Source organism: Borostomias antarcticus (genome assembly GCF_949987555.1).
Source record: "Borostomias antarcticus genome assembly, chromosome: 10".
NCBI classification, from domain to species: Eukaryota; Metazoa; Chordata; class Actinopteri; order Stomiiformes; family Stomiidae; genus Borostomias; species Borostomias antarcticus.
The window spans coordinates 8734549-8749432 of NC_140243.1; the positions used below are offsets into that span (position 1 = coordinate 8734549).

The window sequence follows — 14884 nt, forward strand, 5'->3', positions numbered from 1 at the left end:
CTTTTCTTCTGACTAGCTAATCTTTCCTCACTAGAGACTGGATCTGCATGTGCCGTGCAGCCCTCTCCTTATGCTGGCTATCTGGCTATCTAGCTACCGTAGGCCAATAAAGATAATGTGCCTTGAAATACCGTAAAATGCCATAGCTAAAATAGTTTAAAATGACAATATTATAGTATTCATATAACACGTAAATATGAATTGCATGATTAAATGTTGCAAACTAGTGAAAATGTGTTATAACAAAGCTACTGTCAGCATAATGGGTGACATTGAGGTATAACATGAAACTTGAAGGACTAAAGCGTGATACTGAATGACAGATTTCCTACATAAACATATTTAACAGGCAGTTCCTTGGCCACCTATATAAAGTAATGACCTTGACCTATAAAGATTATCATTACCTTTCATATTTAATATGGCTTTTTATAAAATATTAACATTAAATGTATGCTTTCTGTGTTGTACTGAATTACATGTATTTTTGTTCCAAAGGTTAGAAAGTGAAGAGGTGAAATCATCAAATATTTCAGTGAGATTTTCTGACCGCATGTACATTGATAGAGGGACTTCCAGGGTCCTTCTTTGAGATACCAAACACTAGGCTATTACATGATAACCATAATGTGATATGCTTTAAAATAGCTTTTTTACCTTTGTTATACTGAATGACATTGATGAAGTGAGAAATTTAGGGACAAAAGTTATTCAAGTTTTTAAATATTTTTAGATACAGTATATCACCATTTTTCTATGTTTTCTATATCTACTAACACAATTATGCCATGGGTGTTCATTTAAGTTTTGAGGATGAATTTATACATTTTAATATCACTTTTGTCATTATTTTTTTTACCGGGACAGTTATACTGAATAACATTTTTACACTTTAGAGCTCAATAGCTCCCTTAATTTAATACTTTGCAACACAAATATTTCTGGATCAAAAGAAGGGTAAGAGTTGAGTGATTTACTATTATATTTACATATGTATCTTTTTATGTTAAATTGATGGCCTCGGAACAGTGTGATGAGTGTAGTGTGATAGATGAGCAATGTTTTATATAATGTGTGCAATGTGTGTGCTGTCTCATCATGCGTGGTGGAGGTATGGCTCCTCTTGGCCCTGAAAACAGCCCGTGACTCACAGGTGTTCCAGTCCTGACACTGACAGGAGGGCTGAAGAGACTACCAGAGGCACACCAGAACTGTCAGATTAAAATGCTGAAGGAGGAGAAACTAATATAAAAATATATTGGAAGTTACTGTATGATATGATGATAAATACATAAACATTGATGTTGATGAAATACACTTACACTTATAGTATACTCAATTGTGTATTAGTCTTAACTTTTCAACTGGCACTGGTGGAAAAATGCTGATTTCAAACATTTCTCAAGGAGCTCTATCATGACAAAGGAGCTCTATCTATGACGTATTTTGTCTTAAATCCCTTATATTTTCTCTTAAAATGCAAGGCTTAGTCGGTTAAAGCCCTTTAGCTTAAAGTATGTGTTGTTAGCCTATGTATTGAACAGTATTATTGTTATTGTAAAGCTAAGCCTTATGGGTAATCGCTTTCGGCAGAGTGAAAAGTGATGCCATGCATGTACAGTAACATGCCAAACTCTTAAACCTCTTTGTTGTTATCAAACACATTTCTCAGTCTCTGCCTCGGTTCCCCTGGGAGTATATGTCTAAAAAGAGTACAGACATAACAGTATTAGTTGAGTTCAAAGATGAATCACTCGTCTACCTTCACCTATCTACTAAACAATAGGGTACTGTAGATACAGAGACTTACTCTGAGTTGTATCTATTTAAAGCGTTTTATCATGCTGAAATAAACTGATGCCATAAACTATTTTATAGGGCCTTTTTCAGGCGCAGATTTAATCCCAGTCCTAGATTTGAAAACATATCAATGCAGATTACTCATGGAGAGAGGGCCTTCCCTTTAGACTATGCATCTCTTTCTAGAAAACCTCCGTTAGTCTTTGGTTAATTCACTTTTACTTGGAGGCTTCTAGATATGGACAGCTTGGACAGTCATTGAGAATGACTTGGTCAATTCTTGAATATAGTCATTGAGAATGACAGACACATTATGAAATAATCAAGCTAAAAGCACAATTAGATTAACATTTTACAAGCTATAATGAAGGCCAATTAAAAGTCCCTCTCGGCTAATCTGTTCATCCTGAATGGCTTTCATCCCCTAGCTGTCAAAAGGAATGTATTGAAATGAATTTTTATTTGATGTGAATGCACCTAGCATTTGTCCCTAAATCTCTGCCTCTCCTATTAGATCTGTGAACTGCATCACCTGTAAAATATGATGCATTACAGTATATGATTATTCCATTCAATACTACAGTCATTTAGATCTCCTGTGCCCCTTCTACTTCTAGCCCAGCCTGGCTCTGTGCAGGTCAGGAGGACTAGAGTTGTGTTCCTCTGAACTTATAGTCACTAGTGCAGTGCCCATTCTGGACTACGTGTGCCTGTGCCCATACAACTCCTAACAAATTCCTTATAAAGGTTTTTGCAATACTGTATTACACTTTTCTTAAATGCACTAAATAAAAATAATTTACTCATACAAAAAGCTACTTAAAAAAAACTCCCCGTTCTTAATAGTCTTTTGAGCAAATAAACTCTGATATTTTTCCCAAGTCCATTCAATTCACTCGATACCACATGTTTGTAATGTAGGTATCAAACATATGCTGTGTTCTATTTACCGCGGAAGTCGGAGCTGGGAAAGACGCCAAACCTGAGTTTACCGCATTTACAAACGGTCAGTTCGCTCGGACAAGCCATCTCTTCAGTCAGAGCACCCAGTGCAATTCCCGAATGACCAGAGCGCTCCGAGAGCATTTCTAGCAATACCATTTCTACAGGTAGCTAAGTTAGCCATTGTTAACACAGTCCCTGATTGGTTCCCGTAGATGATGACTCCTGTATTTCGCGTCAGCATCTACAGGAACCAATCAGGGACTGGGGCCAGAACAGCAGTTAAAATGCAGTCTCCTGATTGGTGCCCCATTTTCTGGGAAAACTCAAATCGCTCGGGCGGCTGAAAGTCCAGACTCATAGTGAAAACGTCAACAACAACAAAAATTGGTTTACCAGGCTACTGTCCACTTCCGTTGTAAAGAAATTTGAGTCAGAAGAAAATGTCGATCTAGAGTGATCAGTGAAATGATGTTCTCTATGTTACCGCAAATAGGACAAAATGTCAAAAATAGACTATGTGTTTTTTTAAATGACACATTTACGCCTATTTCTCTTCGTTATGACTCGCATATGATCATTTTCCTCAAAATACAATCATTTTAAGCCTCTGGTATGATACTTCAACATTTCCCATCTGTCAACAGTGCTGAGGCAACTGGAATCCAGCATCACATGACAGCCCTCACAGACAGCTGGTTAGCTTTGTTAGCTTAGCATAAGCACAATTTGTTATTTGTATACTTCCCTCTGAACCTATTCATGAAAATACACATTCATACCAAGTATAGTATATATAATGTCTGTTACCTAGGTTTCCCCACAATATAGTAAATACACATAGGCTATAGCTAAACACTGTTTTTGTAATCAGCGCCAGCTAGCTTAGCTACATAGCTAGGCCTACCGTTAGCTAAAGCAGATTTCTCACAAACCGCTCTGGGTCCTAGACCCACTTCCTTGGGTCCTGAGCAATTACCTGCCAAATGTCAACTTCATACAGCACCCAGTTTTTGAGATAATCGTGCCGGAGACATCGACAGACAGAGGTTTGTGGCCTTATAGTTAAATCACCATCATCTTTTTTTTATTTACCCTTTATTTACATTTGTATTTATATATTTTTTTATATACCCTATTCAGTACTGTAATGAGATTTACTGCCAATTCCAAATCTTTCCTTGTCCTGACTATCTAACAGAGGTGAGAGGAGAGGCGGGGATGGGTGGAACCACTCATTAGAATGCAAAAAGCACAACAGAATAGGAAAGAGAAGAATAGTACAAGAAATTACCTTATGCCAGACACCATGAATGTTTACTAAGCTACACCACATCTAAGAGTAAATAGATAGTAGTTTAAATGTATTCAGCAGCCTATACAGTAGGTCACCTGATGCCATTACACTTTCATCTAATCTTTTTTTTTTCTTCCTTCAGTACCTGCTGGCTTTGTTGACCAACAACCTGACAGCATTCCGACTAGAAACATACTTCATGCATCCCACACAGAACAGCTGATTAGCCCCGAGTTGAATATTTCCACTTGACTGAACATGGCTGTGAGGTCTCACCCCCTGAAAGGCCTCTGCACGGTTCTCCATTCTGAGTAGAACAAAAATTCCAGAATTAACTCTCAATAAAGTCACAGCCACAGGCCAGAGATTAGCAACCCCCCTCCATCTCTCACAAACACATGCACACTGGGATTTGACAGAGTACTGTAGGTGTACAGTAATGTGATTTTGCATGTGAGGTAGGAATACTTCCTTCCACTACCGACACACAGTTTCACCCTTTAGTGCTCATAAGTAAGGGAAATGTGAGTGAAACGTAAAAGATATCATGCCCAAGTATCCGCTTCCCTATAATTTGTGGCCTATCTGTGTACGTCTGTACAAGAGGAGAAATAGAGATCCCCCTCCTGCATCATTTCTGAGGGTTTACATATCCAGAACCAGACCCAGCCCTGTACTCGACAGAGCCTGCAAATTTAACTGCAGATCCAGCCTTGTACTCTACAGACCCTGAGAACGTTACTGCCCCAGACCCAGCCTTGTATTCTACAGGTGTGCTTCCTTTCTTACCCGTCTTCCTGGTGCACCGGTACCAAGTCCTCAGCGCGGATCACACAATTCCCAGGTGGCAGGGCCGCAGCCTGCTGGAGCTTCTGGGCCTCCCTCCTCCCGGAAAAGCTCTGCAGCAAGCGTAGCGCGCCGAAGTTCCCCGCCATGGCCTCCGAGGCCCTCAGAGAACTCCTGGCGGGGTGTCCCTGAGCGGCCGTTTGAGACAGCTCTAAATCCAGGTTCCCCTTGTTCTCCAGATACATGCTGAGACAGATATGTCCACGCCCGGCCTAAACTGAGAGGGATTGAGAGGCAGATTTGGATGCAAAACTTCAGAGTTCATAGTGTATATTGAGAAAGCCTTGCATTCGTGACTGGTCTGCATTCTGTACCGGGTTGGTTGAAGTCGTACCGTGTACAGCACAGCATAAAATACACAACGTGTAGATAATAAGGTTCATTCTATTGTGAAATCGGCGTGTGTAGAGACAGTTGGTTCACGATGGCCCCTCCCAGACAAGTCTAGTGTAACAGAGAGGCCTGCTGTGTAAAGAAGAGAGACATCCGTTCGATATGTCCATGGTCCACCTCCTGCTGACCTCTTCCCTGCAGTGACAGATTGAGAGACCAGAGATCTCTAATGGATAGTCAGCTGCTCTATTTGGACAGAGACCTGGTCTATCTATCTATCTATCTACAGTATACATCTAGTATGTCAACCAATCCAATGCGTGTTATTGTTTGTGAATACTTACTCCAGTTAATGAGGTACAGTACATCACATACTGTAAATGTACATATTTATATCTGAATACTTAACCACCCCAAGGAGTTAACATAGATGTGAATACGTGGCTGGCGACATCAGCGTGGTGTGATGCTCATAAACTGGTGCATGATGGGATATGTACAGTATGTATTCAAACATATGATGGCCACCATCACATCACTCGCCTTTCCCTTGTGTTAAGCTCACATTCTGTGAATTCATCAAAGGGATTAATGTTCACGTGTCGACAGGCTATAGGGTCATTCACGTGCACCGAGCCCCTTTCTACTCTGCTCTCACGAGGAACAAGGCTCACAAACTGGTTTGGGATTAGCTAGCCTCAGAGGAAGTGATACCAGAGCCAAGGGATGAACTGACCAAGCTATTGTATTGTTTGGAATGCAAGACCATGATTCAATATTTCTGAAAGCCCCCGGGCCTTTGAGTTATAAGACGGTATCAGTAATATCATTTTAAGGAATTACTTTCTATTTGATAGAAGAGATGATTCATAGATGTCTGATAAAGACTGGCCAAATTGGATGCTGAAGGCTATGCCCTTACCCCCCCCCCCCCCTTAGAGATCACACCCAAAGTCAAGGAGTCGCATGTGACATCCTTTTCCTCACAGTCAAGTCGATCTTTTAGCTGGCTGGTCTAACCTTCATTCTGGTTGTTTCTATTATCCTTATCCAATCATTTACATGTACATCTTTTTCAGATGGATAATTGTGTGGCTTGTGGTTGCCTGCGTGTGTGTGTGTGTGTATGTGTGTGCGCGTGCCTGTGTGTGCACATTTTTCTTCCTAACAAAAGTGTCTTGCCTTGTGAAAGAGATGCACTGTAACTCACACTGAGAGGTCTACAACGCTACAAAGAAAGAGACAGATTAAGGCTCTTCATTGTTTCCTTTGTAACAGGATTAGTGGGGAACTGTTCATAGATTAAGCTAGCAGGTCATATAGTTATACAGTGACCTGTTGTATAACTGGGGGGGGGGGGGTTAAATGTGTCAGACAACCGCCCCCAGAGATATATGTCACGCTAGAGGTGTTTATTTGATTCCAGTTTGTGATGTTGACCAAATCAAATACATCTCTCTGTGTTGAGGAGAAAACAAGCCTTGAGCTAATCTCCTGCGTAGAGAGACGGATAATTGATCCATTTAAATGTGTTTCACACTCAGTTGACACACCCCAACAGGACAAGTCAATGAATCACCAGTCCTTTTTTTTACTGATAATTGTCAGTTGTTGTTGAAAAGTATCACAATAATTATTATACTAAAGTGTTTCAGTAGTCCCTGTTCATTAATTGTACATCTCTCTGCATCCATCATGGGAGTGAAATAAAAGGTTGTGTGGATGCTGAACCCACAACACTCACCCACAACACAACTTCAATCCACAACACTCATTCACTTGTGCAGTGCATTCATTGACTTGTGTAAATCCTCCCTTTCAAAGAAACGAAGGAAGATAAATGCTAATTGTCAAATATTGTTTCCTTAGACCTCACACAAGTTAGTTCATAGTAATTTCATAGAAATGCAAAAAATATAAATTCAGATATCAGCATCAAGACAATGATCAGTAGCTCTATACTGTATGATTGCTATGCATTTCTATGCAAGTGGAATCTAAGCAAATAAAAATAACTTACTTTTGAAATTCTTTGCAGAGTGGAACAGATGGTTTTGATGATGATGATATAGAAGAAGATGAAGAAGAAGAAGAAGAAGAAGATGATGATGATGATGATGATGATGATGATAATGTTAGGCAATGATGATGAAGGTGACTGCTAAATCTTACAGATACTATCTGGTCTGTCTTATGGAATATCAAGGCTATTGTGATGTGAAGATCAGGGATCTGATATTCCTTGGAGTCGGACGGCTCTGTCACGTATTCCTCTAGAGAGAGAGAGAGAGAAAGAGAGAGAGAGAGAGAGAGAGATGGAGGTCCTACTGCAGGAGAAGTTGCTCAGCAAGGTCTGCAGTTGGTGGGAGTGGCAAACTCCTTACTCTCCTCACTGTGTGGAGCTGGGCAGAGAGATGGTTCCTTTCCTCCCACCCCCACTTCTACCCTCCCCTTCAAATCCCTGTAGTCCCATTTTCATTGCCAGGCTTGTAGAATACAGACACACCCTCCCTCCACAGCCACACACACGCACACACACACACACACACAAAGCCTGGTCTGTGATGGCTTAGTTACTGTAGCTGCATTGGTCTGAATTGTTAATGCTTTAAAGGTGCTATAGAATAGATCATATTTTTAGATATAAATCATAAAAAACTAAACAACAAAAAAACTCAATTTATTATTTAAAAAATGTTGACGGGTCCAAAATTAATGTTTCGTTTATCTGTCTGAGATGTCTGAGGTTCAGTTCCCACCTCAAACTAGGCTTGTGAGCCAATGGCATTACGCCTCCCGACACAGAGATACCACGTGGTACCAACGTCGTAATACTACTGGCTTACAAGCGTTGTTAGAGATGGGAAATGAATCTCAGACAGATAAACAAAACATTCATTTTGGACCTGTCAATATTTTTAAAATAATAAATTGTAATCAATAACTTTCTTTTAATGATTAATTTACACAAAAATGTTCACCTTTAATATCTCAGAGTATAAGGGAACCTTTAATATCTCAGAGTATAAGGGAACCTTTAATATCTCAGAGTATAAGGCAGCACCCCAAACAACAACACTGAATTTCATGGGAAGAAAATGTACAGTATGTATTACACCGCCATGTCATAGAAGGCATGTCCTTGTATGCCCCTTGGCCATAACCCAAAATGTTCACTCTGAGTCACCATTTTGATTTTCATATTTTTTGTTCCTTACTTTTTAATTAATTAATTTTTTACTTTTTTTTTACTAGCAGTAATCAGGACTCTGTCTCCCCCTCCATGCTAAAGTACTGTGCTGATCAGCTGTCCCCGGTGTACACTAACATCTTCAACACCTCACTAGAGTCATGCCATGTTCCAGCCTGCTTCAAGACCTCCACCATCACCCCCGTCCCCAAGAAATCAAGGATCACTGGCCTCAACGACTACAGACCCGTCGCCCTGACCCCTGTAGCAATTGAGGTTTTTGAGCGCCTTGTTTTGCAGCATCTCCAATCCATCATTGATCCCCTCCTGGACCTCCTGCAGTTCGCCTACAGAGCCAACAGGTCTGTGTACTACACAGTTAACATGATCATTCACTACATTTTCCAGCACCTTTTTTAAACAATATATCATAATTTGTATATTGCACTGTATTTTGTGTTTGTACTGTTTTTGTACTGCATTTGCACTGTCATGTCTTTGCACTGTCCTGTCCTGCACCCTGTCCTATGTCATCTACAACAGCGTGGGCCTACCCTAGTCAAATTCCTAGTATGTGTGAACCATATACATGGCAAATAAAACGGATCTTGAAACTGATTCCCTTGATCTTGGTTAGGGAAGCATAGATGTAAAATCCAACCATCAACGTGTTCTCTTTTGATGATATACACATTGTAGACTGGTGTTTTCTCATGACTAATGACTGGATGCAGCTACATTTCTCGTGGTGGTTCCTGTGGGCCATTATCCTGTGCATAGTGCTCTAGGAAACCATTTGTGACAGAACTGATCGCCTCCACAGATTTAGGGTGTGAAGAGAGGTCAGACAGGTCAGAGACGACAAAGCTTAAAGAAAAACTCTGGCATCTAATGTCGTTTTTGGCTTAAGGCCTGAGAGTGACCCTAATGTCTTGGAGGTATGTAAGCCATTCTCTCGTCTGATTTAACTAATTATTAGGTGGGCTAGCTTGCAAAAGCTAGCCCAACTTGTGATATTCCCACTATTTCTTTCTTTCTTTCTTTCTTTCTTTCTTTCTTTCTTTCTTTCTTTCTTTCTTTCTTTCTTTCTTTCTTTCTTTCTTTCTTTCTTTCTTTCTTTCTTATTATTCTCCCCAGTTTTTGTCTTCTTAACTACTTCTTCATACTTTGTGCTAGAAACTTCCCTATGTTGGGTGCATGGAGATTGCCCGGATGTCAGTGCACTGCCCCCGACCTGCTCTGACCGGAGGGGGCGGAGTCTCGCCATCATGCCACTATCCACGCCACGGACCTCACAACACAGCCTCTGAGGTGACTAGAGACACACGGTCTTCATTGGTGAAGGCAGGTGGGTAGCCCGGCATGGCCTACACTGTCCACGACCGGCTCTGACCCAAGGGGGCGGAGTCTCGCCACCACGCCACTGAACATGCTACGGACACCACAACTCAGACCTTGAGTGGGCTAGAGACACACGGTCTTCACCGGTTGAGTCAGGTAGGTGGCCCGGAGAGGGGTACACTGTCCCTGACTGGCTCTGACCTGAGGGGGCAGAGTCTCACCCCCACGCCACTATCCACGCCACGGCCCTACAACTCAGCCCCTGAGTGGGCTAGAGACACATGGTCTTCACCGGTGCGGGCGGGTAGGTGGCCCGGAGCGGGGTACACTGTCCTCGACCAGCTCTGACCTGAGGGGGCGGAGTCTCACCACCACGCCACTATCTACGCCACGGGCCCCACAACTCAGCCCCTGATTGGGCTAGAGACACATGGTCTTCACCGGTGTGGGCGGGTAGGTGGCCCGGAAAGGGGTACACTGTCCTCGACCAGCTCTGACCTGAGGGGGCGGAGTCTCACCACCATGCCACTGTCCACGCCACAGACCCCACAACTCAGCCCCTGAGTGGGCTAGAGACGCCGGTGGGTGCATGGAGATTGCCTGGTCCGTAGTAGTTCTAGCAGTAGCTGTTACATACAGCTGCAGCAGCTAGCCCACCTCACATTTTCTCCAGGAAATGTACTTTCTAGTTTAAAGTATAATTCGATGTAAGGGAAACCACATCACACCCATACCAATTCTTGTCTTGGAGAGTGAACTTAAACCCAGCCAGCCTGCACCATTGTCAGCCTATTGACTTAAATGATCTTGCGAGGGGACATCTTAGTGGTGGTTGTTAATGACACGAGTGACTTATCAAATGGCCTTCATGGTAAGGTCCATAAGAGAAGATCATGATGGATAAGCTGAACATTTGGCACCTCCCCTTTCTGTCTCACCTTCCATCTCTTGCATTGCATTATTGATCCTGACTAATGATGACAGGACAAAACTAGGATCAGGATTTGAATGAAGGTCAGTTAACCACACTGACAGTGCTGAAGTACAAGTGACTGTCAGGAAACCCTCTGGCGTCTACGCGTTTCGCAACCCAGTTTAGCGATAACACCATTGAGTTTAGGGTTAAGGAAGACCCTAACCCCTAACCTTAACCTAAACCCTAACCTTAACCCTCACCCTAACCCTAACCCTAACCCTACACTTGACCCTCACCCTAACCCTAACCTTAACCCTAAACTCTATGGTGTTCTTGCTAAACTGTAATCTCGCAACCCTCTGGTTCTACAACACATTAACATTTCCATTGTGTACCAGCTTTCTAATGGCCAAATGTTAATTGTAACAGATATACTGTATCTCTGTGGAGTAGCCTACTAGCAGCACTCTCATTCATGCTTGTTGGGTTTGGCTCAGATCGCTGCAAACACAATGCCCCCCTTTCAGCTGGAGTCACCTGGTATGCATTTATGACTGCCTCTGAGACACAGAGCTGTGATGAGAGGATGTCCAGCGGGTACTTTGCTCTCTGATTCTATGGGTTTTACAGAGACACCAAGACGCAAGACGGTCTCATGCTTACTTGGGTCTGGGTGAAATACTGTTTGCTAATAGGTGTGCGCCTGGTTTATCTTACCCAGTGAAATTAAAGCAATGGACTGGTCCCATAAGTGCCGACTGAGAGGCAAATCAAATGCAACCTGTGTCAGCAGCATCAACTCAGACAATTATCCATAATCAAAAAGTTTAAAAATAGTTAAGAAAAATCCATAATTCAAACCAATTCTGAGACCTGTTGTCTAAGGACAATGCTATTAGCAGATGCACAGTGGCACGGTACTTTGCACTGTCACCTCACAGCAAGAAGGTCCTGGGTTTGAATTAGGGGGTGGATGGATGTCGGCACTGGGGAGATTTCCTCCCCATGAATGTCAGGTACTCCGGTGGGGTATCTCTTGGGCTCTGTGTTTCCTCCCAAGAACCCCAATATAAAAACATGCAGAAGAACAGTTTGCTCTTCGGTCTTGTCCCTGACCAGGACCTGGACTGAGCACTTGGACTTGGACCCCGGTTGCCATTGTCGTTGGCTGCCCATGGCTCCTGGCAACCCCTGGAAGAGGACAGCTTGGATGGATCAAATGCAGGGGACACATTCCACTTGCGATCGCTGGAGATGCGTGTGTGTGTGTGTCATTTGCCGCGTGGCTAAGATCCTCGAGGTCCTGTAATTATTGTGAATTGTATGAGTGTGTGCTTCAGTGTGACCCATCACAAGGACCATGGGAGTGCAGCTCAGGGTGAGAGAGAGAGAAAGAGAGAGAGAGCAGGACCTCAGGGGTGAGAGGTGGAGGCAGCACACCCTCCTGGTCTGATGCTGCATGTGATTGCATATGATTGCGTGTGTACAGCTGTAGACTCTACAGTGTGTGTGTGTGTGTGTGTGTGTGTGTGTGTGTGTGTGTATGTGTGTGTGTGTGTGTGCAGGTGTGGACTGATTGCGTTATCCCTTATTTCTAAACCACAACTCAACGTTAGATCTTAGGTCAGCCGGGATTACCTTGGCTGTCTGCGTGGTACTGGGGCGGACTACTCTTCATAACTGGCGTACCATACAGATCCAAGCTATGCGCAAATCTCTGGCTGGAGACTGTGAGAGCCAGTGAACAACACTAGTACTCATTCCTGGAATGAGGAGTCTTGTGAATGCTCTAGGGGTGGAGGAGTGAGGGAGAGTAGAGTGTGTAGTTGGGGACTGGGGTGGGGTAGAGTGAAGGAGCAGTAGGCTACAACAAAGCTGGGATTTCTGTACTTTAGACAGCACATGACCGCTGGAATCTGGCACAGTATAACAGCCCCCCCCCCCCCCTCCCCCCTCCACCTCCTCGGTTAGGTACTGGGGCATACCGGTCACAGCCTCAAGCTCAGCCTCTCTGGAAACTGGAAAAGTATGTGACCTACAGTAAGTAGAATTCTTGAATTCTGGTGCTGTTTCTGTCCGATGGACAATGGACTGTGAACGTATGAGCCATCTACTTGGGTAGACGCTCACTCATGTATATACAAGAATGTATATGGACCCGTTAGAAAGCAGCAAGATACCCCAACAATAACAGTATTATGAATTAGAATACTAGTCTTTATTGTATTCTGTAATTTTATTATATTCTAAAATTAGATTATACAGCAAGCACTAAAACTAGTGATGGTACAGTCAGATATCGCTGAATGGTGGATAAGTGAAATGGCTAATTACATAAATGAGCATATAAATATAGTAAGCCTGCTCCAGAGATGGGAGGGACTAAGTGGTCTCCAGCCCTCACTCCCCTCTCAGCCTCCAGGGTCCAGAGCTGCATGAGAGCAGCACCTGACTCACCAGCCCCTGATTAATGCTCTGTGATTATTTGAGAAAAAAGAAAAGAAAAAAGACTAAGACTACAAAGAATGCATTTTTTTTAAGCCAGAGTTAAGCCGTCATAGAAAACTTTTTTTTCTTCTCGTGCTAAACTGTAAATAATCCTTTGAACTAGACGAAACGTGTATGATTTCACGTTTTTGGGTGAAGGGAGAGTAGAGGGGGGACCGGGGGGCTCCAGACGCTGACTACAGACGGGTAAACAGAAATGCTTGTGAAGGATCCCAGACGGGGTGTGCAATGGATCTTAAAGAGAGGCCCATTTTCCAGCACATGAGGGGGGACATTCCTTTATGATGCTGGGGGAAGCTGGAGCAGGGCTGGGCTGGAGAAGGCTAGGGACAGAGCTGGACTGGGACAGGGACGGACAGGGACAGGGCTGGGACAGGGACAGGGACAGGGACAGGGACAGGGACAGGGACAGGGACAGGGACAGGGCTGGGCTGGGCTGGGCTGGGCTGGACAGGGACAGGGACAGGGACAGGGACAGGGACAGGGACAGGGACAGGGACAGGGACAGGGACAGGGACAGGGACAGGGACAGGGACAGGGACAGGGCTGGGCTGGGCTGGACAGGGACAGGGACAGGGACAGGGACAGGGACAGGGACAGGGACAGGGACAGGGACAGGGACAGGGACAGGGACAGGGACAGGGACAGGGACAGGGTTGGGTTGGGCTGGACAGGGACAGGGACAGGGACAGGGTTGGGCTGGGACACGGACAGGGACTAGGGTGGATTGGGACTGGACTGGGGTGGAGCTGGAGCTGAGCTGGGACTGGACTGGGATTGGGGCCAGACTGGGGTGGGGTAGGGCTGAGGCTGAACTGGGATAGGGCGGGGCTGAACTGAAATAGGCCTGGGGCTAGACTGGTGTAGGCCTGGGGCTAGACTGGTGTAGGGCTGGGGCTAGACTGGGGTAGGGTTCAACTGGAGCCGGGGCTGGGGCTAGACTGGGGTAGGGTTCAACTGGAGCTGGGGCTGGGGCTAGACTCGGGCAAGGCTAGGGATGGACTCTGGCTAAGCTTGATGAGGCCCCACTTAGGTAATTATGAAAGATTATGAAATATGTTATTAATCCTACAGGGTTTAAGGGAATGTCTATCACTAGCATCACATAATCAGTTTACCACTATGGTGCCATAACCAATTATGACATAATAATATGCTATCAGAATACTTTTAAAGCCTATTTTATTATTTATTTCCAGTGAGGAAGCCCCACATACAGAGCACAGTAGAGCAGCAACCCTAATCCAAGCTATAGCCATTTATGGAAACAAAAAGCTTTGTGATGCCCCCATTTATTAATCCATGAAAAGGATCAGCATTTCAAAATGAAACCTCATTTCACTAAATGTATTAACAGCATAAATGTTTCATTAACATATATGCAGAAATGAGACCTTTCATGAATACATGGCTGTTAGGAAGTCAGACCAGAGCGGCAATGAAGTAAGAGGCAGATTGTTTAGATATAATAATAAAAAAAGGTGGTTTATTCACCACAAAGTGACACCGGCGGGGTAACCAAAGACTTATACAAAAACCAAAAGGAAATAAACAGTCAAATTGGCTCAACTGAACAAAACTGTACTCAAACTGTCACTTAACACTACATCATATGCACACAGCTACACTCTGATGCCCAAAAGTAACACAACTTAAATTAACATCCTGTCATGTGCACACATCTACACAAACATCTTACCCTCCTACAGCC

The 14884-nt window shown here is 43.7% G+C and overlaps 1 protein-coding gene across 1 annotated transcript in view; it reads right to left on the reverse strand.

Moving 5' to 3' along the window:
• oca2 (oculocutaneous albinism II) overlaps positions 1-5070 on the reverse strand; it is a gene marked incomplete at its 5' end in the record, with an annotated part of 80208 nt that extends 75138 nt beyond the window's left edge. The window contains one exon of the mRNA XM_084444018.1: positions 4829-5070. Within this exon, the coding sequence (XP_084300144.1) occupies positions 4829-5070 (242 nt within the window). The remainder of the gene's footprint in view (positions 1-4828) is intronic.
• Positions 5071-14884: the final 9814 nt, after the last annotated feature.